General features: G+C 39.5%; 3 protein-coding genes across 4 annotated transcripts; all 3 read left to right on the top strand.

Annotated features, from left to right (window-relative positions):
- Positions 1-1,010: 1,010 nt before the first annotated feature.
- LOC6556832 (synaptotagmin-5) lies at positions 1,011-24,371 on the top strand. Of its 2 annotated transcripts, XM_032743117.2 has the most exons (8): positions 1,011-1,184; positions 1,260-1,319; positions 22,238-22,468; positions 22,605-23,130; positions 23,196-23,476; positions 23,540-23,689; positions 23,754-23,894; positions 23,971-24,371. In XM_032743117.2, the coding sequence occupies exons 1-8, from the start codon at positions 1,071-1,073 to the stop codon at positions 24,115-24,117; spliced, it is 1,650 nt and encodes a 549-aa protein (XP_032599008.1). In that variant the 5' UTR covers positions 1,011-1,070; the 3' UTR covers positions 24,118-24,371. The 2 variants fall into 2 exon arrangements, with proteins under 2 accessions (XP_032599008.1, XP_001984809.1); XM_001984773.3 differs by lacking the exons at positions 1,011-1,184; positions 1,260-1,319 and adding an exon at positions 21,629-22,153.
- LOC6556803 (homeobox protein Hox-B4) lies at positions 5,442-6,857 on the top strand. Its single transcript, XM_001984771.2, has one exon. The coding sequence runs from the start codon at positions 5,810-5,812 to the stop codon at positions 6,758-6,760; it is 951 nt and encodes a 316-aa protein (XP_001984807.1). The 5' UTR covers positions 5,442-5,809; the 3' UTR covers positions 6,761-6,857.
- Positions 7,044-8,047, top strand: LOC6556809 (26S proteasome non-ATPase regulatory subunit 8). The gene has a single exon (XM_001984772.2). The coding sequence runs from the start codon at positions 7,149-7,151 to the stop codon at positions 7,941-7,943; it is 795 nt and encodes a 264-aa protein (XP_001984808.1). The 5' UTR covers positions 7,044-7,148; the 3' UTR covers positions 7,944-8,047.

The raw sequence follows: 24,371 nt of genomic DNA, 5'->3' as shown, positions 1-24,371 counted from the left end.
GAAAACTATTTACTATAAATCTATTTACTAAACAAATATAGACAACATTTATTTTTTATAAGACACTTTATTTCTAGTTCAAATTATAATAACATTTCGAAAACGCTGTTATATTTCGGTAGAAAATTCAAAATTCGTTGCTTTTTAAACGAAAGTAAACAAGAGATATTTCCAGTTTTGAAAACCAGTTTATTGCTGCACTTGACAATTGACAGCTGCAGTCTTATTATAAATTGTTTGCTGGCATCGAGTTTGTCAGTATTCGTTGAAACGTCGTAATGAGAAAGCTTCTGCTAAATATTTTCTGTTGCTTCGGGTGCCTTCTGGTCCTTACAAATACCTCCGAAATCGATAAGGATGACGATCTTGAATATGTTGATAAACGTGAAAATAATAACGATAACGATGAAGAAACTTTTCGCAATGCAGATGAGGACGGGGATGACGACGATGAAGTTGATGATGCAATTTCTGACGATGATAATATCGTAGATCCGTTAATAAAAAACTTCCTAAAATATCCCGTAATTGCGAAAGACGATGACAATGATAATGAGGATGATTACATTTTAAGGGATAATTTCGAAGAGACGACATACCGATTGAAGGCGAATCCTTGTTTTGCTCGTATCAATGTATCATTCCGCATATAATATATTTCAGTATTGTGAAATATGAAAATTCCGCATATAATATATTTCAGTATTGTGAAATACTGACGTGTCTATTCTATTCTATTTACAAAATAAATAAAAACAACACACGCCACGATAGAAACACAAGTTTGCACAGTTGTGGCGAAGGCAAATAACCTTTCATGTGACCATAAATGTGAAAAATATAACCATGATCTATCTTCTAGACATGTGTACTGTACTTTTTGAAAGAACAGTGGGAAAATTTCTCTACTCCAAAATTCAAGAAGAATTGAAGAACTTATCGATATTTTTTTTCCAACATATGTAAATGAAGTACAAATACTCTTTTCTTATTCCTTAAAACATAGAACAAAAATACGATCAGAACTTAAGCATCAGATTCAGAGCATACATAGAAGAAAGGATATCGAAATGGTTATGGTAAGTTCAGCGGTGTTGGGTGCCGCAGCAGGGACCGGGCTAGCACTGATTCTGGCTGTAACTATCGTGATGTACCGCTATTACCTACTGCGTAAGCGCGGTAAGGTGAGTATATAATTCATTGCTCTAATTCGCATTTATTGATTAAAGTTGTTATAAACGTTAATATGCTTACGTAAGGAATGGGATGAGCTGGATCGCTGGGAGGAGACACGCATTATGCGCAAACTGAAGATGAAGGTAAGCATTTCTTAATATGACAACTTATATAAGAAACGTTGACATTGATAGTCAGAAAGTGGTTCCTGCCATTGACAACTTGCCCAACATATATTTATACTTATATAAGAAACGTTTACCAGCATACTTTTACTGTCTCTTAATTAATAATGCGTACAGCTTGAGTTAGTGGGTTCGAGCCTTGGCTAACGCAGGGAAATTTCTGTACAGTTTGAGAGTCATTGGCTGAGTAGCAACAGCATCTTTTCTGATTAAACAGTTTTTTGAAATAACATTTACAAGAGCGTAATTTAGAGTCATTTATATTTTTTGACTAATCTGGTATTTTCTATAAAATGTTCTTAATTATATCAAAGTTGAGAAGGATTTGTTATTCTCTGATATGAAAAAAGTGAATAAACAAATATTTCCAAGATGTGATTTACGAGAAAAATATACTCATGTTTTTTGTTGTGGAAATATACTTGGAATGAAAAGATTTTAATGAATTGTATTTGTTCCTTAGGACTATATTTGTGTTTAATTTTTGCAATAACAAAACCAATAATATTTGCCAGTCACTCTTCCGATTAAATTCTACAGATACTCCAAATTTTGCAGATTTCAATTGTGAAGCCCTGTTCCCTCTTAGTAAATTGGTTTTTAAGCAGCAATGTTTATCAATTCCATAATCATATATACCATCAGGAACCACATAGTTCGACAATGATACAAATGTAACATCTGAAAATGAATGGCGTCTGATTTTACCATAAAAGATCCAAAAGGGTGTGTTTGCCTGCCTGTTAATTTTATATTTATAAGACAGCCGTATATTTTATTAATCATTCGACTCACTTGGGGTTGATTTCGATATCGGCCTAATGTTTGAGCGGGATCTTTACCCCGTGCCACATCCAGAGGCAGCGGCAACTTCTGCGCACAATCCTGTGACTGTCAGAGAACGCGAGCCTGTTTCCATATTCTGTGCAGGGTTCAGGATGAGGATACAGTTTTTGATTTTAAATATTATTTTCATTAACTGGCTGGCTGTTGACAAGCGTAAGTGGCGGTGAGGGATGATAAGTGGATCGTGTGTTTGTTCGTAATGTTTATTTGTATACATATAATTTGATTAGTGGCTAAGTAGCGTAATTGTCAAGGGCTGATTGTATGTGCGTTATAAGAGTTTGGCTACCACCCAACTGAATTAATTGTTTACAACTATACACCCTCTTTGCCTTCTTCAAAAAGCCACAACATTTGGCCACAACAAAACAGTCGTGATTAATGGGTAGTTTGTCCGGCAGTTTGGCCTTGACCATGATGGCCAATGGTCGCTAAAAAAAAGAAGAAACTATCAACTAACCTATCTGCCCACTATAAAAGGTGGCATTCTCGAGTGTACGCTGTTACCTGAACGGGACAAACAATGGACATTAGGGTGTATAAATGGTGAGGCCAAAAATGGTTTACACAAAGACAACTGCAGATCACTGCAAGTGCTCGCAGCGATGTAGCAAGTACAATTGTTAATGCATTGTTTGCGACCTTTGTTGCTGCACTGACTTTCATTCATGAATAACTCAAGAAGTTGGCATTGTTGTCCATAGTTCTCTGCTTGAATGCATTCAATATTCAACTGGCGGTGGAGTACTTTGAAATATTCTTTTCTATAGCTGTTAGTGTTGACGCTATGCCCATAGAAAAAGTCCTTCGTAAAGTCCTTCATATTTGAAAAATACATACCTATTTCGTGCAATATGACTTATCAAACAAGCAGACCGCACACACACATACAGACACACACTGTTTAATTTGTTGCCTGAGGTCTGATGACTGAGAAACACGCACTCAAAACCCCAAATCGTTTGGTGGTGCAAAGCTCATTTATAATTTATTCATAAGCGTAGTATCAGAAACGGCTTGAGCTATAATGAAGTCATATTTGTTAAGCCAATATGCCATACAAAGAGTGTTTTTCTTTTTTTATTGGATGATGATGGTACCCTTTCCTTACCCTAACCTAACCGTCAAGTTGGCCCGTTAGCTAAACAAACCCTCAGAAGTGCACAGTGCGAGCTAGTAAAGTAAAGTAGCAACAATGGCAACTACAACAATCCGTCAAATGCAAATGTCACAACCAATTAATGTCAATAAATGCTGAACCAAGCCAACGGAAGCAACTGAAGTCTCATAAGCCAGACAGTCATCCCATGGTGATGCTGCTGTTGATGATGGTGGTGGTGGTGGTGGTTCCATGGCCGTACACCCCTTTGTCGGCGAATCCGGTTTGCAATAAACTCGTATCATTTCAATACGTTCTCTCTCTCTTTCCCTCTCCCTGTTCATAGTATATATAATTTAACAAATATACAAAGTTGCACTCAGCTTTCATTTGTTAAGCGTTTAGCCGAGTTTTGTTCACAATTAAAATGAAATTGTTTGCTTGAGTGATTCGAAGGGGAGCGAGAGCTTGAGGATACTTGGACATCTTTTTTCTATTACTTTAAATTCCGGGTTTCTTTTTTTGCTTTCCTGAACTGACTGTCAACTGATTGTAGAATTTATAACATACACGTGGCTCAAACAAAATGTCGATAAGCATTCAAAAAGTTGTATTGATTTAAAGGAAAGCAGGCAGCGTCAATAGCACGATCCATTTGAAGACCGATCGAATTAACAATACCCAGTTAAATCGAGTGTAAAAACGGAGAAAATAATAAATAAAGAAAAAACAGCAACGGATGTGGTCAAAGGTGAGTAGCACAAAAACTGAAGTGGCCCTTGAAGAAACAACAATAACAAAAGCCAGAACCAAGTCCAGCGCACGAGACCGACGCAACGCCTACCCAATGATCTAGTTGCAGGAAAGGAAACTGATGCAAAAACTGGAAAAATGGCAGCTGCCACCGGGTTGCATTCGCATTTTGCATGGTATTACGATATGTGAAAAGTATGCCAATTAAGCAGAAGCCAAATTGCCAACAATGCCTCTAAAAAGTAGGCGATTGATCGCAAGGGACGCTCAAGGTATGCAACAACTGCAGTCAACAATGCGTCCAAAAGTAGTTTGAGAGTTGGACAACAATTAACGTCAGTAATTGTGCAGTTTTATAGCCACTTAACATATGATAAAATATCACAAAAACACACACACACAAAGCAACACCCGTGCAGACACCTTGGCATTACACGGTGACAATGACTTGAAAAGGACAATTAAAGAAAATCCTTAAAGCGAGTTAACAAATGATAGAACTGCCGCCATAATTCTGTGTAATGTAACCCAAAAACTCACTCGCCAAGGCGACGCAATGTCTGGCGAGGACACAAAGACGCAATGTGTGCCTAAACCCGAGCCGTGAATGAATGAATGAAAATGGCTCTCGACCGTGAATGGGCCAGGTTGATGTATGTCGTTGGCATTGTTAACCGATTTGGCAGACACACACGGAGATAATGCATCAATAAAAACAACACTGAGGTGCTCACACACACACACACACAAACACACAATTACAATTACACAATACGTTTTAAAGGACAAATTGCCGTGTGTCATTGGATAGCATGAAATTTGCAGTCAAATGCCGATTTGAAGTATTTTAGGAGATCAATGATCAGTTATACTTTTAGCATATATATTTTTCTAGATATGCTATTTAATTATATATTATTAACTATATCTTTTAACAATGAAAACATTAAAAATGATCAGTAAAAACTATTAAGACTGACTTATTCTAGATTGGCTATTTACGTATTTATAATTTAGAAAACGAGATAAAAGCATTTTAAAAATTAGTTATTTCAAGAATACTTCGGCACTAAATTTAGCAGACTTTGCTATTAAGACTTCAGCTAGTCAGCTGATTTTTGCATCTGAAATTTGATCAGAGTCCACTTTCTATGATTTGGGTTTATATTCCGTATTTGTCAAACAACTGTCAGAGTATAAATATACTTAAGCTAAAATTCAATAAGTATTTTCAATAATATATTAAAAAACCAGGTTTATGAACATCGAATACAATTTGCTTAATCAAAGAAATTATTTAAAATAACTCAGCAATACTATTAAGATTGCAGTTAGTCAACTGAATATTCAGTATATAAATGCACGCACACGCACACACACGCACACACAGTCACATACACACACACACACTTTAACAAATGACCTGCCATTGTGAGTGATCGTTGTGCCAAGGGCGGAGCTTAAATGGCTACAGTTTGCTGTTATTAGACGAAGACAAGCTGTAAATGGTGGCTTAATGGTCAAAGAAAATAAGCAAACAACCCTCAAAACACAAAAGGCAAATGCGAGCTCGCTCGCACCGCCAGAGCATGCCAGGGGTGGTGCAAAAAACAACCCCTAACCACCGGTGTGTCTATATAAAGTGCATGGCACAGCCCTAACAGCTAACCAGTAACGCTCAGACTCCGATCGTGTGAGGTGTTCGCCACGCATACATACACAAAATCCCAAGCAACTCAATCCAACAGAAATGTCGCGTTCTTTCCTCATGGACTCGCTGCTCAGCGATATGCCACCGCTCAAGAAGAACAAGGAACCACTTGGATCACCCACGGCCAATGTTACCGCCGCCGCCGTGGCTGCCACAGCTGCAGCAGCTGCAATGCTACCGGGCATACCAATGTTACCATATCCAGCTAGCTATGTGGGCAGCTATCTATTCTCACTCGGTATACAACAACAGCAACAACAGCAGCAACAACAACAACAACAGCAACAGCATCAAGCGGCGGCTGCAGCAGCGGCTGCCGCTGTCCTTAAGCATCCCCACGGATCACTTTATCATCCTTATGCACAGTTCTTTGCATCCAACAAGCGCAAGTCGAGTGGCTTTGGCAACTATGATGACTGCTATCCATCGCCACCACTCTCGGCCAATGCCATTGGACCTGGCAGCAGCCACACACAACAGACTCTGCCGCCGACGGCTGTCTACGGCTTAACTGGTGGTCTGCCTGTGCACGAGGCTGGAGCTTTCTGTACCTCACCATCGGCATCATCGAGTGCCTCATTGGATTTTGCCAATGCCGAAGAGCCGCAAACGAAACGCTTCAAACACGAGTCCTCCTGCTCGCCCGTCAGTTCACCCATTAAATCTCAGGGAGCTAGTCTGGAGATTACACCACTGATCAATGACTATGCTGATTCCAGCAAACGCATCCGCACAGCCTTCACCAGCACTCAGCTATTGGAGCTGGAGCGTGAGTTCTCCCACAATGCATACTTGTCGCGCCTGCGCAGAATCGAGATTGCCAACCGGCTGCGACTTTCGGAAAAGCAAGTGAAGATTTGGTTCCAGAATCGACGCGTCAAACAAAAGAAGGGCGGCTCCGAGAGTCCCACATTTAACCTATCAGCCAACTCAAGCAGCCCACAAACTTCGCCATCGCCCAAATGTTGTGAATTAAAGATAAGCGCATAGAATCAATTGTTAATTGAATGTTATTTGTACAAACGTTTTTATTAGTTTTATTGTCAAATAGTCTTTAAATTGTATATACTCATGTTAAATAGCCTAAAATAAAGACCAATTGATAGAAATACAAACTAGTTTTTTTTTTAACTTGTAGTTTTACAGGATCCGATGTGGAGACCAAAGTTGGGGGAATGTCTGTCATCACTCAGTATGCCAAGACAGTCCTATATTTAGTTTTCCGTTCGAGTTAATATAGGTTTAGTAGGCCCTGTGAAATGGTTACTTTTGAGCTATCTTAAAGTATTCAGAGCTTGCTTGAACAACTGGCTAGCAACAAAAGAATTTCATAAAAATTTATCGTTGATCCAAAAATAAGTCAAACATTTTCGCGATCATGTTGAAGTTTTGTAAAGAGCTGAAAAGCGAATGGACGAAGAACTCACCCAATTTGGGACGCTGTGGGCAACTGTTGGACTCACTTAAATTGGAAATGGTTCGAGTTGGCTTTGTAGGACTAAATGGACAAGGGCCTATGCAGCCCAACCAAAAACTGGAGCTGCAAACGGCCAGGGATATTCTGGAAATAGCTATTGAGCATAGCATTAAGGTGAAGGATAACGCCTCCTATGAGCGATACATGACGCAGCTGAAGATGTACTACTACGACTACGACAAGTTTTTGGAGTCCTCGTCACAGATGCACAAATTTATGGGCCTGCATCTACTCTACATGCTGGCCACCAATCGCATTGCGGATTTTCACATTGAGCTCGAGCGTCTGCCGTCGGCCCTGTTGCTGCAGAATCGTTACATTTCACCGGTTCTGGCCTTGGAAAACTATTTCATGGAGGGACGCTACAACAAAATATTGCAGGCCAAGAAGTCTATGCCGTCAGAGTTGTATGCAGATTTTATGGATATGCTGGTGGGCACCGTTCGTGAGGAGATAGCATCCTGTTTGGAAAAATCCTATGAGAAGATGTCCCAGAAGCAGGCTGCGTTGCGTTTGGGTCTCAAACCTGGGGGAACGGAAATGAACGCGTTGGCCGCAAAACGCACATGGACATTGGATGCGGATGGAAGTTTCAACTATGCTGTGCTGCACTCGAAGCAAAGGGAGAAAGTGCCAGCCAAGGATATCGCTGGGCAGACATTGACCTATGCGCATGAGCTGGAGAAAATTGTTTGAATTTGTTACAAATAAAGCGTTGCTGTTAATCCAATCGGCTAGAAAATGATGCTACGGCATTGTTTGCTCGGTGCCGGAAATTTGTCAGATTACATTTGCACACATGTCAACGGCTAAATATTTTCGCATAAAATCAGCAAGAATTGAGTTCGTCTTGCCGTTAAGTCGACAGGCGTATTAAAAGGCTGATAAAGCCATAGGAAATGGATACGTTTCGAATTTAAATACTAACGTGTCAGCTATATATGATGGCCATTTAGAACATTTTAGTAGTTTGGTGAAGATTTTACCGCTTCAAAGTCTATCTGGCTGACATGCTCATCGTTCAAATTGTGTGGTCTTCCGTGCTAACCACAAAGATAATGCCAAAGAAAATTGCAATATCATTCCGCTCACAATTAATCAAATGAAATTTTGTAACATCACGATTTCAATTCTTACGACACATTTTCAAAATCTCTAGCTAATTACAAAATTGAGCGCAATTGTAAAACGGTTTTGCGAGGCTACGTCTGAGAAAATCCGCCAACTCAGATGCTTATCGTTAGCTACTTTCTGAAGAGTACCAGCCAAAACGAATCGAGCGCAAAAAGAAACCTGCCTTTGCCAAAACTCATTCAGCTGATTCAGTGGACAAAGTCGACAATTGACATCGATTCTTCAATGAATACGGCAAACGTATTTTACTTTCCATTGTGATGCATCTCGAAATGAATGAGGCCAGGGGTGCGGTGCTAATAAACGCAATTGCACCTACGCCCCTGTGGGCCCGTTGCAAGCAAAATGGCACAGTCGGTGGCTTTAAACGGAATTTCGAACTCTATTCACAGAACTATTCTGGAAAAATTCGTTTCAGGTAGTATTCGACCATTGCACGATAGTCATCAGTGACGTGTACAAAAAGTTACCTTAGTGTTTCTCAAGTGTGCGCCCACTTGAGCTGAAGATCGAACTCTTGAGATTCGAGTGCTCAGGTAGGTGGTGTCCGACTCCTGTTGTGTTTTACTTTCGCATTAGCTTCGATTTTCTTTTTTGCGAAATCATTGAATAGTATATGATATATAGGAGTCTCTAAACAGTTGTTAAGTTACATAGTATAGCGTATAGAAATTCTTATATATCAAAATGTATTGTCAATTTACAGAAAATTATGCATCCTGTTTGGTAATATTATTTTAGATTGAAAAGCTATAGTTGGATAATCTGTGTTTGTTTTTTTGCATTCTTCTTCATCACTCCAAATTATAATCACACATTTTGTAAATATATTGTTTTCTGGTTTTCGCTCTCGTTAATCAAAATAATAATTATTTAGTTAGCATTTAGAAAGTAGACATTAACTAAAAACTACAAAACTCTAGTCATAAACACTTGAGACCACAACCGTTGCGCGGCAGGACACTCGCCTTCGAGTTTCCCGGCGACAGGTTGTCTAGACAAGTGCAGACTGTGCACCTGGCCAACTGCAACTCAACTCACAGGTAGTGAGTCGAATGGACCGAATGGGCAATTTTCAATAGAATTTCTTTCTTTCTGCTCACAGCAACAACGTGTCGGCTAATGATCTTTTAACAAGCCAGCGGAATTTCCCAGCTCTCATGGGTTGCTGGCTAAAGGCAGCGTAGCTAACAGCATTCGAACATCAGGGTCTGCCCAGTTTGCCCAGTTTTCATTCATGAAATGAGCGAGAAATTGAAAAATAGACTCCCACACCTTCGGGGCACAGACGAGAGTACTCGAAAACACTTCAGAGTGAAGAGGCTTTGCTTTCATTCATGAAGTGCGCGTGCTTTTGGGTTTGTCTATAGACTCTCACCATGGGCATTTTGCATGGGATGTTGAACACGGCGGGTGCTCAAATAGCCAAGAGTTCTGGCTAATTTAAATAAAAATCAGAGCTGAATACAGCTGAAGCTGAAATACAGTTAGTATTGAGATATATGTGTGACTGAAAAATGTAAATTTATTGCAAATTTAACTTGCAGTTGATGGCAAATGATTCTCAATATAATCAGTTTATCTCTTTAAGAATCAAAGTATATTCATTAAATAGCAATACTTATTAATTATTTCGTTTTATTTTGTTAATGTTTAAGAGACAGGTTCAGCATTCAGATTCTACATAGAACTTTGCTAACCAATAAGTCAGTCGGCATTAAATACATCAACTTTCATACATACATACATTGAGATTGCTTTCGCAGTCAATAACTGATGTATTTATAGCTTTTAAAGCTATCAAAAGCTAACAATTTTCTTGGCTAAGGCAACTTGAGCTTCCACTTCTTAAAAGCTTATATCCTGGATAAAGCTATGGACTCAACTGTTATAAAACAAATAAGGAACTTTCATTCGAATTACCCTTTAGTAATTTTGAACAGAGCTTAGTGCAAGTATCGTTTTAGAATTCATTTTGTTTTTTATTAATATCAGAGATTAACATTATATTGAAAGCATATTTAAATTGAATTCTGACTATCTGAGATTTGTTAAATATAACATTTACTTTATAATATTCTTAGTTTATTTAAATTTTTAGCAAATATATTTTAATTTGCTCTCAAGTAATTTTGTTTGTTTTTCACAATGTCAAGAGATGTTACATTAATTACTTACCTGAAACAAACTATTAGTTGTGGAACACACATGTTTAATTTGTACCAATTCGTCTTTGCAAATTTGTTGTGATAGAATGGTTAAATTGCTGACAAGTCAACGCCGTCTTGGCGACATATCTACCATTTGTACTCTTACCCAACTAATGAACCTATTTCATGGCCCTTCATGCTCACATTGACTGCTGTGGAGACCACGTGGTAGATAGTAACATCTCCAGCCGAGCCCAGACACATCGCCATTTTCGTGGCGCCTGTTATTGAGTGGCGCCTGTTTAAAATGAGTCTTGTTGCTTCGTTATATAACATTCTAAGCAACTAGCTACAGCTGGTGTAATAGTAAATACGCACGTATACGTATTATATATAAGCATACCTATTTCGACACACTGTTTTCTTTTTTCGATTTGGCCTTTGTGCTCAAGCCGATCTAATTACGCTTATTCCCATGTAGCATATGCTAAGATTGTCCTCCTGTCCTCATTGGAGGCAATTGGAGCGTGTTTAAGTGCCGCATATATGTTATAAAAACAAATGAAACGATTCCATTAGACACATGGAAATATATTTAACTATCTATGCATGTGTAATTGACCCGACTTATGACCCAGCAAAGTTCACATATGCATCACTTAAGTAGTTGGAATGAAAGCATTTTACCAAAGTTGAAACACGTGCCTCAAGCAAATTGCACTTCCTCTTAACACTTAATACTTAAATACATATGTATGTATTTGCAGCCTACAGTAAATAGATTGAAAATAAGAAATCAAAAATGAGATACTTGAATTGAATCAAAGTGAAGACGCCGCTGACACGTGTTTTGATTACAATTATATAATGAGCTTAAAACCAGGGTATGTACACATGTCCCATATATATATATATATATATATATAAGTAGGCTTAAGCACGCATTAAGTCATTTTATTGAGGTTGCTATTTAAATTACTGAAATAATACCTGCAACATGTACTACTACAGCTACCACTAAAGCCCAAATGACAACGACGCAAAAAGGCATCCAGTTACAAAAGCAGAAAGAAATTGATCTTTAACAGCAAAATCGTGCCATATTTGTTTGAACACTTGTCATAGAAACACAACCAATTTGAACTTGAAATCAATTTGATGTTGTTTTCTTCAGCAAACAATGACTATGTATCAATGTTTTATAGCCCATTAAAAATACCTCTTTTCATTAATTGAACATAAATAATAATATGTCAATATGTTGTCCTGCTGCACCTTGTTTGCTGAGATATGTGGATAGGTAGCATAAGTAGCCATATGTTCTGCACGAGTTGAAAAGTACATATGTATTTAGGGGAACTGAGATTGCATGTTCTGCGTACATTTTTAGAATTGCTATCGATGCCAGTTTCACAATTGCTAAGCGCGGAAAACAACGTGGATTGTCAAAACATTCGCAACAACCGGTAATTAAGATAATTTATGGTGCTTAAGGCAGTTCTTATAGCTAACACTATAATTTCAAACTACCAAACTAAAATTTGCGATACGATATAACTCAGCCAAGTCACGCATTGCCCACAAAGGTGTGTAATACTCATATTTTATATATATATATATATATATGTTTGTATGCACATGGAAATACTTGCACACCTATATATGCATGCATACATATATATTCACATATATACACGTAGTGTACGAATTCCCAGTTAGACGCGATGACAAGCACAGACAGATTAAGCTCGTACCTACCTACCTATATACATGTATGTAATAATAATTCAATACATACCACATATATAGATAGGTACATAGATATATATGTGTGTGTGTGTGTGTGACGCTCTCGCTCTCTCTCTCTATTTAGCTGTATGGGTGTTTGCTTTCAAGGTGAAGTCGCACACAATTAGCAGCGACTGACAAAGCTCTCCGAGCTTTTTCGAACTTCAGCCATTTTAATTTATAGTCGTTGCGGCTGCTGCTGAAATCTGGCATATGTATATGTATTCATGTTCAAGTCTTAGCCTCGGCTGAGTGGGGTTCAATGGTCCAGAAAAATAAAAGGATTTGTTATGCAAGCTGACGCTGACAAATATTCAGTTTTATCGCACTCCAACTCAAGCTGGACAATTAGGAAATATGTAGTCACATTATAATTACATATACATAATTAGCACATATGCCTAACTGTGGAATTGCATATATATATGTATATATATGTGCATGTAGAAAAAGAACGGCGCACGAAAGTAGGCAATAAACTGTGATGACATTGCGAATATGTCGCCTTCAGAAAGTATCCAGAAGTCACAAGAGAGCAAGTGCAACAGCTGATTAGGCAACAAGTTGCGAAAAAGCTTTCGAACCTGCGAACTCAGTTCAATGCCACAAAAGTTTTTATGCCGAACAATGTCGTCCCAGCCGACCTGTCATCGTCTTCGTCATTTTCGACCTCGTCCAACTCGAATTTTGCAACTTGTTGTACGTCGTCTCCGTCGTGTCTGAAAAAAAAATATGAAAATCAGTTTCAGTTGTACGCGCGCAGGCATTTTGTGTAGAACAATTCGATATTGTGTCCGTGTTTCACAGTTTCGAATTTAATTCATGGAAATTAAAGCGCACACAAATACAGTAAAAACCAATTAATGAGTTTCAAATTGAAGTGTTTGTGGTTTTACTTATTTTATTTTTCAATCGCCAAAATGTGTTAGGCTAGATGATACCCATATGGTATTAAGATATCATCTATTTTGATTAAAAGCCAGCGCCCAAGTAGGTAGAAAAAGTTTTCTTTTTATCAAACGGCACAGTCAGAAAGGTGTTTTTTATGGATTTTCCTGCGTCGTCGTCGTCTTTGTGCCTGTGTCGAAACTGTTGCTTTGTTTGTTCCCTGCTGGAGCAACCTTTTAGGTGTACACAACATCAAACTGAACTCAACTGAACTGAACTGAACTGTACATAAGCATACAAAAAGTATCTTAATATTTATAATTTACAAACTGATTAAGACAACAGCTGGAAGATCTGAACAGAATTAGCTACCTATTTGCCTACATATGAATATATGTATATATTATGGTAAATATACTTATATCTGTATATTTAAGAGCTATGTGCATTAAGTAATGCTGCCTTGGCAACGAATTAATTATGAAGTAATTATTGGGGTTTCATATTGCGATGCAAAGCCCAATCTTAATGAATATTATAATACTCCCATACCCAAGAATACCCATTCACATTTGGCAGCGATGGGTTGCTCCCACATTGTAGTTTTGATTTTTAGGAATTTTGATGAAATTCCTTACTATCAGCAGCAGCATCAGATTTTCGCTAAAATGGGCGGGTTGTCCAAATCGAACGTTGAGCCCACAAGGCTGCAAACAGCAAAGGATATTATTCGATTGGCCTTACTGGTTGCGTATTAGATTTAGTTTAAATACATTTGGCATGGATGCTAACTGAATTTACAACAGCTGTGTAGAGCAGATGGAATGCTTGTGGCACTCTCATTGCTACTCCGTATGCATGTGCACATCCACATCAACATCCACATCAACATCCATATCCACGCAGGCAACAACGAGCAGCGGCACCAAAAAGCAAAGTTAATATAATTATTTTTAGATAACGAATCAGGCGAGTGCACAATTTTGCGCAGGGCTCCTACAATGTTGACTGTGCTGTTGAAGCAACAAAAGTGCGTAAGGGCAGCAAGGGAGTGCCACTAACATGGATAAATAAGGCGCGTGCTGGGCTCCTACTACACACAAACATATATATATATGTATATGTATATGTGTGTGTGTGTGTGTGTGTGCCTATGTGTATAGGGATCCATGCACAGCTGTTTATTGTTGTTTGCCTGTGAGCTTTAAGCTGCGCGCCCACGTCTCCACATTAAAGTCGCATGAGAAAGGCTTCTGCGCTAAGCTATTTCTATTCCAAGTCGCTGGAGATTGAAATACAAAACATAACAAAAACATAAGGGCGCCAGCAGTATGAATAAACAAACAAATGAAAATGGCTACCAAAGTCAGCATTGGTGGTTGGAATCCCGATGCTGGACACCTTCTACACACTGCCATATGCCACTTGCCACAATTTGTCACAATTAATGCTGCTTCTTGATGGAAATGTTTGCCAAGACAAAGTTCTGCTTCTGACCGATGTGTTTTTGATACCCTTTATTATTAACAAATAGATTTAATATTATATATATAACCAGCTTCGAATATTCCTTACCGATTTAAAGTTGGCATTAAAAATGTTTCTACAAATTGTGTCCTTTTAAAATTGAGTGGAATACTTTTGAGCTACGTACAGGGTATCTGCTGTTCACGCAGTCTTGAATATAGTAGTAGTACTCTATTTTTGCCAGCACTTGCCTTGCATGCCACTCGTAAATTTCAATTTGCCATGTTAGTGCACACAACATAAATACACCAATGCACAAATATACTCTGATATATTTGTATTCACACACTCACACTCACACACACATACGCACACACACATAATGTAGGACTATATATGTACATATCTTATGTGCGTGCTTCAGTATTCATTCATTTATGCTCAGTATCCTGCATCATTTAAGCCATGCCAGTCAATGTGGTAAGAAATTGCATTTCCGTTGAGGACTCAAAGCTCAACTTGATGATTCATCTCAATTATTTCTGTTATTGAGTGCAAATTCAGTTGTTGACTTTATTTCCCCCACCCATTTGGGTCAGTTATTTCTTGGTTGCAATTGCAATGCTGGGTTATTCATTCAAAGTACTGAACATATTTGTGGTGACTGGAGCCACTCAAGGCATGCAAAGCTGTGCCACGTTAATTAACGACCACAATACTCATACAATAGCCAATGGTCTACTCGTGCAGAGCCCGACGAGAAGATACCCTCTAACCAGCCCGTACATGGCAAGAATATATTTAAATGTGAATGGGTTTTTTGGTTGTAGAGTGTGAAGTGAAGTGAACATATTGTTGCATGGACTCGCCTAACACATTTATACATTTATAACCGGTGCAATATGCAAATGTAATTAAGATGCATTGCGTGTCGGCCAATAATGCTATATGCAAACAGGAAATATACTCAATTAAATTACGTTGCACTCGCTGCCTGTTTTCATGACTGTTCATTACGATTTAAACAAAATCGATAATTGGCGCTGCAAGAGAGAAGCAACTGGGCAGTAAGGGTTTTGTATCCGTCATTTATTGGCGCGTTAGCAAGTTAAAGTGGGGAAACATTGTTGTCTGATTTCTGTTGCAATGACAAATATTTCCATTTCCAATCAGCAATAATTCAAAATCAAATTACGAGCTCGCTGGCAGTGAAAGATGGTTCACAAGCACATCGATTGCAGATCGAATTCTAGTCAATGGCAAAAAAAGAAAATAAGTAGCATTAATCTTAGTAACTATTTGTATAGATCTTTTTATGACTAACGAGATTGGCGCGGGACCAAACAAATACATCAATCAATTCTTGCTGCTGGCAAGGATGCATATGTGCATACAAATGTGTGTAAGTGTGTGTGTGTGTGTATGCATTAGATAAAGAATAGCAAATCGGATAAGGCGAATGCATCAGTGCAAATATATACAAGTCTTGGTCGGTTGATACAATGGCGTTCATTTTGAAAGGAAAGGGTTAAATTCACAAATTGCCAAAGTCGCCTGCCTTTGATGTTTATCTGTCCAATGCAATTGGCATGTTTTTATTTTGCCTACTTCTTCTGCGAATTGCCAAATTGTTCTTTGTTTAAATCAATACAGCATCTGATTTGTTTTCATCCAAACCGCAAAAACTGCCACCGGGCTCGTGAGGAACCCAGAATCTCGTTTAAAATGATATTTAAGGTGAAAAAGAAAAACTGAAACGAAAACCGAATGGGAATACAAACAGCTTAAACTAAATGATTTATTTTACAATCTTTACTCTTATTTTTGTACATTTAAGTTATTGATTTTCGACTTTTCCCATAACACATGTAACTGTATGTATAACTTAAGCTGCTTTCTTTTCTGAGGAGCTTCTCGGAGATTATAAGAGCTAGTAATATACTATGCGGTAGGTAGATTTTCGAATACCATGCTCAGATCAAGCTGACATTAGATTTTCGATAATTATGTTTTCAATCAAATAGTTGTTGTTATTAACTAATGGTTCCTCAAATGAATATTTGTATAATGCACTGCAAATAGCATTAAAAACATTCCAGCAAATCTCTTGTTTGCCTGTGTGTGTGTGTGGCCCCAGGGTTATACATCAAATCGAAATACAACTAGGAGCAGTGCAGTACAATAAAAAGCTATCACTGCCACTGCTACCGCATCGCATCGTATCCTTTCAGCAGCCGCACAATTTCCATTGTATTAGTGATTAATTTGTTGCCTCCGGGTAACAGTCACAGATTGGGGTAAGCAGTTCTCAGACTGCCACAAAGCGCGAGCTCGAATGCTTTGTAAACAAGTTGACAGACAGACAGACAGACAAACAGACAGACAGACAAACAGACAAACAGTCAAACCATGCGAGCAGTATTGACGTTTGATGAGCGGATTATCGGCGAACGCTTCACTGCGCCATACAAATCTCCTTATAGCCAGGTCAACAAGTGTGGCCCGCTTCTCGTCGCATTGCAGTGGAATCCTCAGTGTCTACATGTGGTTGCGATTGCGCAATATGTTGCCTCATTAGAATTACGCAATAATTCCTCAAGTTGCGTATTTCTCAAACTTATGCAACATAAAAGTGCTGCAAATGCATATTCCACATTCCAGTTGTAATCCATCAAAATGCTTTGGAACAAACTAATTTAGGGGACATCACATGAGCCTTGGTAAACTTTTCCAAATCTGTTTTACCTTTCAAAATCAGACCGTTCGTTTTCTATATCCCATGTATGTGTCTGTGTGTGGGTATATATATGTATGTGTGTGTGTGTGTGTCTAGGTAAGCGTATAATGGACTTCTGTTTTTGCATATTAATTTCCGGCCACGACCAAATGTCTTGTTGCCTGTTATGGAATGCATTGCATAGACGGATTTTACGGCTTTTGTATTTTATGCTGAAACCGTCGCTTGGCAGCAAAAGCAGCAGCAGCAGCAGCAGCCGCCTGTGTTTCTGTTTGTGCCACAATTATTTAAATGAGATTACAAAAGACTTATAAAGCGGAAATGGCCGATCAGTATTATCTGTGAAGCTGGCTTAGACGACGTGACCTGATGCCATTTTGCTCTTTTGCCTTGCGAACCTGCCCATTTTACAGTTTATATTCCAGTCAAAAGTTGACGAGCCAATTTCTTTTCTTTTGTTTGCTTCTAATGTGATTGTTAATGGCAATGTCCGTTTCTTTGGAAGTGTAATCTATGCACTCTTCATTGTCGAACGGCTCATACACGGGCCACAACAATAGATATCTTTAATTGAATGCAACTAATGCGCATTTGCATTTGACTGCTAGACAATTTACAGTCTAGTTGAGTGCAAAGAACTGAGACATAAAAAGAAAATGAAGATAAAATAATTTTGCAGACATATACTAGATATAAATGATGCCTCTACCTTTGTGGTCCTCTGATGGGCATAATGAAAGTTTCATAAGCATGGACAAATCTAGCAATATCAACTTACCTAATGGATTCACAGCCGTGTCCTTCATCTATGCGCCTTAGAGCATTTATGGCAAGCAAAGGTGGCCAAGCTAAAGGACATAGTTATATGTACTACATGTAACTACTGATGGATGGCTATCCGTCAAAATGAATGTCGGACAACGACTAAAAAAAATGACCGCATTGTGAAAAAAGAAGACAGGAAATATTCTTCTAATAGGATTAAAATGTACGCACAGTACGCTGGCACTCAATAACTGAGGGCCAGGACGCACACAGGTTGGCCGATTGTGGGTGGGGTGAGTTGTGGGGCGGTGAGACAGCCCCTGCTGATGTATTAAATATATATGTGCAAGTCCAGTTGCCTTGTGTGTGTGTTTGAACTTACATGCGAACAGCTGCTGAAAATATTTCATTGCAGCTGGCGAATTTAATTCCTGCTAATGCAATTGCTTTATTTATTATTTTATTTTGGAAATTTCGAAATTTACTTTACAAGAGATGTTTTAGTTTTCTTATTAGCATATCTGTTGCACTATTCCATTCACTTTCTCGTCCTTCGTCTACCGACCTTCTCTGCATGGGCCATCCTCGCTCGAATTACGGCAACCCGCCTTTCTTACTGGCCTATTGCCAGAACACTTTTCCCTCTTGGGGGGTTCTTACAGATTGCATACAGTTTAATTTGTTGCATATAAGATATGTGCATCATTTATATACGTACTCTTAAAGCACCCACTGAAGAACTGTCCATCATCAGTGCAACTTTCTTTTTTACCCTCGTCAGCTGTTCTCTTCTTGCTCATTTGTCGCTGAATAACATTTCTGTGATTGCTGGACCAACATTTTATGGGGACCGGAATGGGATTAGCGATTCTAACTGCACGATTTATAAAATGTAGATTCATGGTGGATATAAAATAAATCAGATAATAAATGAGATATGTCTGCTGATTAATCTGCTGATAAAACTATGAAAATTTTGATGTTATCAAAGGAAATTATGTGAACGAACTGACATTAAATTTAATTAAAATTCAAACTTGACTAATTGTTGTTTTTAATCTTTTATTTTTTACGCTTGATTTAAGTGCATTTTGAAAAGAGGCCAAAAGTTTGATTCTGCTCCGAACGAGTTTGCGTATCTTATTATTGAGCGCTTTGTGCTGAATTTTCCGCTGCGACAAGCCAAACTTGAGCATTTCAACAGATATCATTTGAAATACATACAATGCTTATATAATATTGTTCTGACTAAAGTTTTAAATTATATTACGCACAAGTTTGTAAATTATTTCATATAATATCGAAGAAGTGCATTAATCAGATATGAAGTACGCTGCAATCTTTTAGGTTTCTAAGCAGAAACAGCAGCAGCAGCAACAAGCCATAAATGGCGAACAGCGAAATGATTTGAAGTGGTAACAATGAATATACCATTAATCAAGGCTTAACAAATTAAACAAAGTGGAAAACATCAATTTGATATTGCGCCCAAGCTGAGAGCCGCAGTTGCAAAGCGTACTCGAAACATCAACAACCCCTGTCCACTTCAGAGTAGGGGCACCTTTTCTCGGGGGTTGACATTCATATGCCAATGATAGCTGCCAAACTGCAAAACAGCCAAACTATTAAAACGCCTTTTAATGCAATTTTACAGCATATCATGAATACAGAGGAGGTGTGGCAGCACAATTTTTGGGTTGCTTTTTCATATTTTTCTGCCGCAATTTGCAGGGATTTCCTCACACACAACATTAACGGCATCTGAGCATATGTGCCGCATGACTGTGTATCTCTCTGTGTGTGTGTGTGGCTGGGTGTGCATTCTGTCTCATGCTTATGCACTGGCGTTGAAAAATGGGCTTGGCCGATGCGTTGTCCCTTTGATTACAGTTTAGGTGTCAATTAGCAACGGTGCGGTTGGTTGCATTTCAATGATTTGAAATTGATGTTTTCGCAGACGCAGAGCCCATAATCTGGGTGTATGCCAACGTAATTATGGACAGTATTAGTTACTATCATAACTTAACGTATCCACATGTAAACTGCAGCTTTTACATTCAAATACCGAGAGAACTCCTTGTGGGGATCAGGAAAGTCGTACTTCACTCACATATGTTTTGAAAAACCCTCTAAGCAAATGAATACACTTTACAAAAATAAACTTTATATTTAATCAGATAATAATATTCCCTGCCTCTTCCATTTTTTATTATAATTTTGTCATACTCTTCGAAATATTTCAAATTCCGACGCTGTGAGTCTCTCCTTAAATATAAATACCGATGAGATTCAGAATACATCAGAGTATATTTAAAAAACAATAAGAATTGATCTGAAACCAGCGATATATTTAAATTCTGTTTGAATTCTACACGAAAAAGTCAACATAATTTTGTCAAAACTGAAAACTATAACTGATTTGCAGTTGTTTTTTTAAGTGTATACATATGTGCATCGATAGCTCATAAGTAATACATGCATGTATAAATTTGTCTTTCCATTGAATACAATAGAATGTATTTTTATGGTCCCGAACTAATTTGAGGGTTGGTACTTGATTTCTGTTGTCTCTCTCGCACCCAGCGATCTATTCTTCGGTGTTTTGATGTCATTTGCTACACGTGCTTAAATTCATTTAATTTATTTAATGCTCGAAAGTCCATTAATTGTCTACATTCGTATTGCACTGGGAGAGGTATCAACCCTCTGTCTCTTTTCCACACCGTGCGATCTAATTGTCATCCCTCCGCCAATTGGGGGACTTATTCTTTCGATACGCTCAACGTTACAAATTGGCCGAGGCGACGAGTTGGCTCTTGAAGTTGTTCTGATTCATTTGCCGGCGTCTTCGATGTCTCTTAAGCTTACTGGCAGTAGGTAGAAATAAGAGTAGCCTGGCATTTATATGCGTGTAGAGGCCATAATTAAGCACTAACTGCTCTGAGGACCTTCAGAGTGTGGTCACTGATTCTCTGAGTGATTAGCCGACACATGTCCTTTCAGCACACTTTGAGTACGGTTTCTATGGTTGTAATTTGCGGACAGGTGATACACGGACACACAATTAATGCCATTCCAAGGCAACAAAGCTCAGCTGTTGCCACATTACTCTGGGTGTGAATTGTGATTGCGGTGTTGCCACGTTACTTGTGCCACATGCACATGCAACAAACATGTACTTCTTTGACTGTAAGGATGGGCGAGGCGAGGGTGTTTGTCTAAGCGGATTACCAAATGCACACGATGCTCTTTTCTCGTGTGTGTTTGTGGCTTGTCAAAAAATATAGTAAGCCAACGAAATGGTTTTGGTGAAAAGCGCTGCTGTAAATCAAATTCCCTAAATAATCTAACAGTTTTTAATTGGAACGTTCTTGAAATAATAATTTGAATGCCTGCTCTGGGATTTTCTACCTTGATCAGCTTTGTCAAAAATCTCTAGTTCTCTGGCTTGCACTCAACAGGGAAAATCAAAGCAAGAGATTCGACATAGCCAAGAAGTAACAATTTAACTGTACTCCTGCTAGAAACTTAGGTGTTCTCAGTATTTTAACAGTAATCGGTCAAGTACAAGAAATCGAGTGTGAAGTTAAAGTTGAATCAGTGTTAAAATGAGTGGCCTGGGTCCGGCAGCCTGCTGGCTGGCACACAAGCGCATCGAGTCCTGGTCCCGCATGGCCAAGGAGCGTGTCGGTGCCGTTCGTCGTGTTACTCTCGATCGCAATTCGGCTGACGAAAGCAGTGGCAGCGGCAGTGGTGGTAGTGGCTCCGGCAGCGGTGGCAGTGGCAGTGGCAGCAGTAATGGTTGCACCCAAATCTTGCCGGGTAGTGATGGGGCGGCCTCATCGACGACGCCACCGCCGCCACAGCAGATGACGCCACCGCCATCGGCATCATCGGTCACATCGACTACCAGTGGCATTGGCAGCGTTTCGGCTGGTAGTGTCAGCGATAGCTGTGATCTGCCCACGGATTCAGAGGTGCTTTAACCAAAAACCAAAAAAACTCACGCTTTCACATACAAATGCTTATTTCTTGAATCCGTACTCCGTACGTACTTGCAGGAAGTCAACATTTCGAGAGAGACACATCCCGTACAACCGGCAACACAGCTGCATGGAATACCTTGTGTACCCAATCATCCGCTCTCCGCAGATGCTATACGTGGTCCACCCGAGCTCTTTCACAGCCCCTTGCACTTGCACCACCAGAGCCGATCCTTTCCGCCGCGCCTGCAGCGCACACCATCGATATCCAGCCAGAGCAGTGTGGACAGCGCTCCGTCCAGGCAGTCGGTGAGTGAAAATTGAAACTGCAAATTAAAAGATAAAAAAATTAATGCATAACAAAAAGTTCTAAATAAAATACCAAATCAGATCAAACAATTATCCTCTACAGTCATTATAATTACAATATTTGTTTCAATCATAGGGACACCGTGGTTCCTCGCCCCAGATACGCACTTTTGGACCTGATGGACGTAGCTCACTGCCAAGTGAGTCGGCTTTTCCTCATCATCTGGCCCGATCGCCCAGCCCCATGCGGACAATTTCGCTGGACGCGCGCTGCAGCAGCCCGGCTTCAACGGATGTGAGTGTCCTGCGCACACCGAGTCCTTCGCAGAGTAGTCTGGCTTCCCTATCGGGTGGTGGTGTCATTGGATCGGCACCCAATATGGTCATGAGTGGCATCGGAGCGCCTCCTGTCTGCAGAGGTGTGGGCGTGGCTGGTGGTCGCTGTTTATCGCCGCTGCTGATACCGCCACGCCAGCAGCCTGGTGTCGATCCAACTGTGGGCCCCGCTTCGCCACTGGGCGCACTGCAACCGGATCTATATCGCATGCCGGACGGACCCGTGTATTTGACAGCTCCCGGCACCAGTCATGCCGTTGGCCGCTTGCATTTGCGTGTGAAATACGATTATCATCTATTCGATTTGACGGTGCACTTGATTGAGGGTCAGTTGTTAAACGAATCATGTTTTTTAGATGATTGCATTACCCTTTGGGCATCTCATTTACAGCACACAATCTAAGCCCGATTGAGGAGGGTGGCTTCCGAGATCCTTATGTGCGTCTCATGCTGCAGCCGGATGTGGATAGCCGTAAGCGACAGACGCACATACATCGCGGCGAATCGAATCCCTACTTTGATCAGCACTTCAAATTTCCGGTTTCACGCGATCAGTTGCAGGGCAAAGAGTTAGTTTTGCAGGTGCTCGACTATGATAGGTATTCGCACAACGATATTATTGGCGAAGTGCGCATTTTCGTTGATGGCCTCGATCTATCCAAATCTGTTGAGGTTAGAGTGATGCATTTTATACAAATCCACTGTCATTTTAATTCTCGTTGTTAATTTATTTAGATATGGGGCGACTTGTTGCGCACTAAGAAGCCCAAAGAGGATCGTCCGGAGCTCTTATGCTCTTTGAACTATCTACCACAGGCCGAGCGTCTGACTATTGTCATAATGAAGGCCAGAAATTTGGATACCATTCAAGAGCCCTATGTCAAGGTAAGTTTATTATTTCAATCTTATATATTTATCCAATAATGAGTGTCTTATGGAACTCACATAGATTTACCTAATACAAAATGGCAAGCGCGTCAAGAAGAAAAAGACAAGCATTACAAAGTCGGATGATTTAACCAATCCCATTTGGAACGAAGCATTCACATTTAATTTACAATCAAATTATCTACACAGTTCGGCCATTGAGGTGAGTTAGCCACACAGAACAAATGTGCTAATGCTAATGCATCATTGGCATCAATTTAATGGCTTATTTCGCGCAGATCTATGTGGTTGGAGCGGGCAGTGAAGCAGCGGAAATTGGTTGTTGTGGCCTTGGTCCACAGGAAAGTGGCACTGGTTGCCAACATTGGCACGACATGATTAACAATGCACGCAAACCCACAGCCATGTGGCACTACATCCGCTAAGCAAATGGACGAAGCTCCGGTGGGGCGGAAGGGAGCACTCTCGGCTTCAGTAAAGAAGAAAAATGAAAAAAGATCGATTTTTGAAGCTGTTTTTTAAGTACAAATACTTAGTGAAATATGAACAAACAGCGTTCACCGTTGAATTGACTCAAAGCATGGGCCGTCAAATAATTAAAACGTTAAGCAAAATTTCTCGTGAATTTAAATGTGACATACTATATACATATACTATAATTTTTAAAGCAAATTTTCTT

Source organism: Drosophila grimshawi, unplaced genomic scaffold (assembly GCF_018153295.1).
Source record: "Drosophila grimshawi isolate 15287-2541.00 unplaced genomic scaffold, ASM1815329v1 contig_44, whole genome shotgun sequence".
Lineage (NCBI taxonomy): Eukaryota > Metazoa > Arthropoda > Insecta > Diptera > Drosophilidae > Drosophila > Drosophila grimshawi.
Note: the sequence above shows the minus strand (reverse complement) of the source record. Positions and strands in the feature narration are given on the sequence as shown.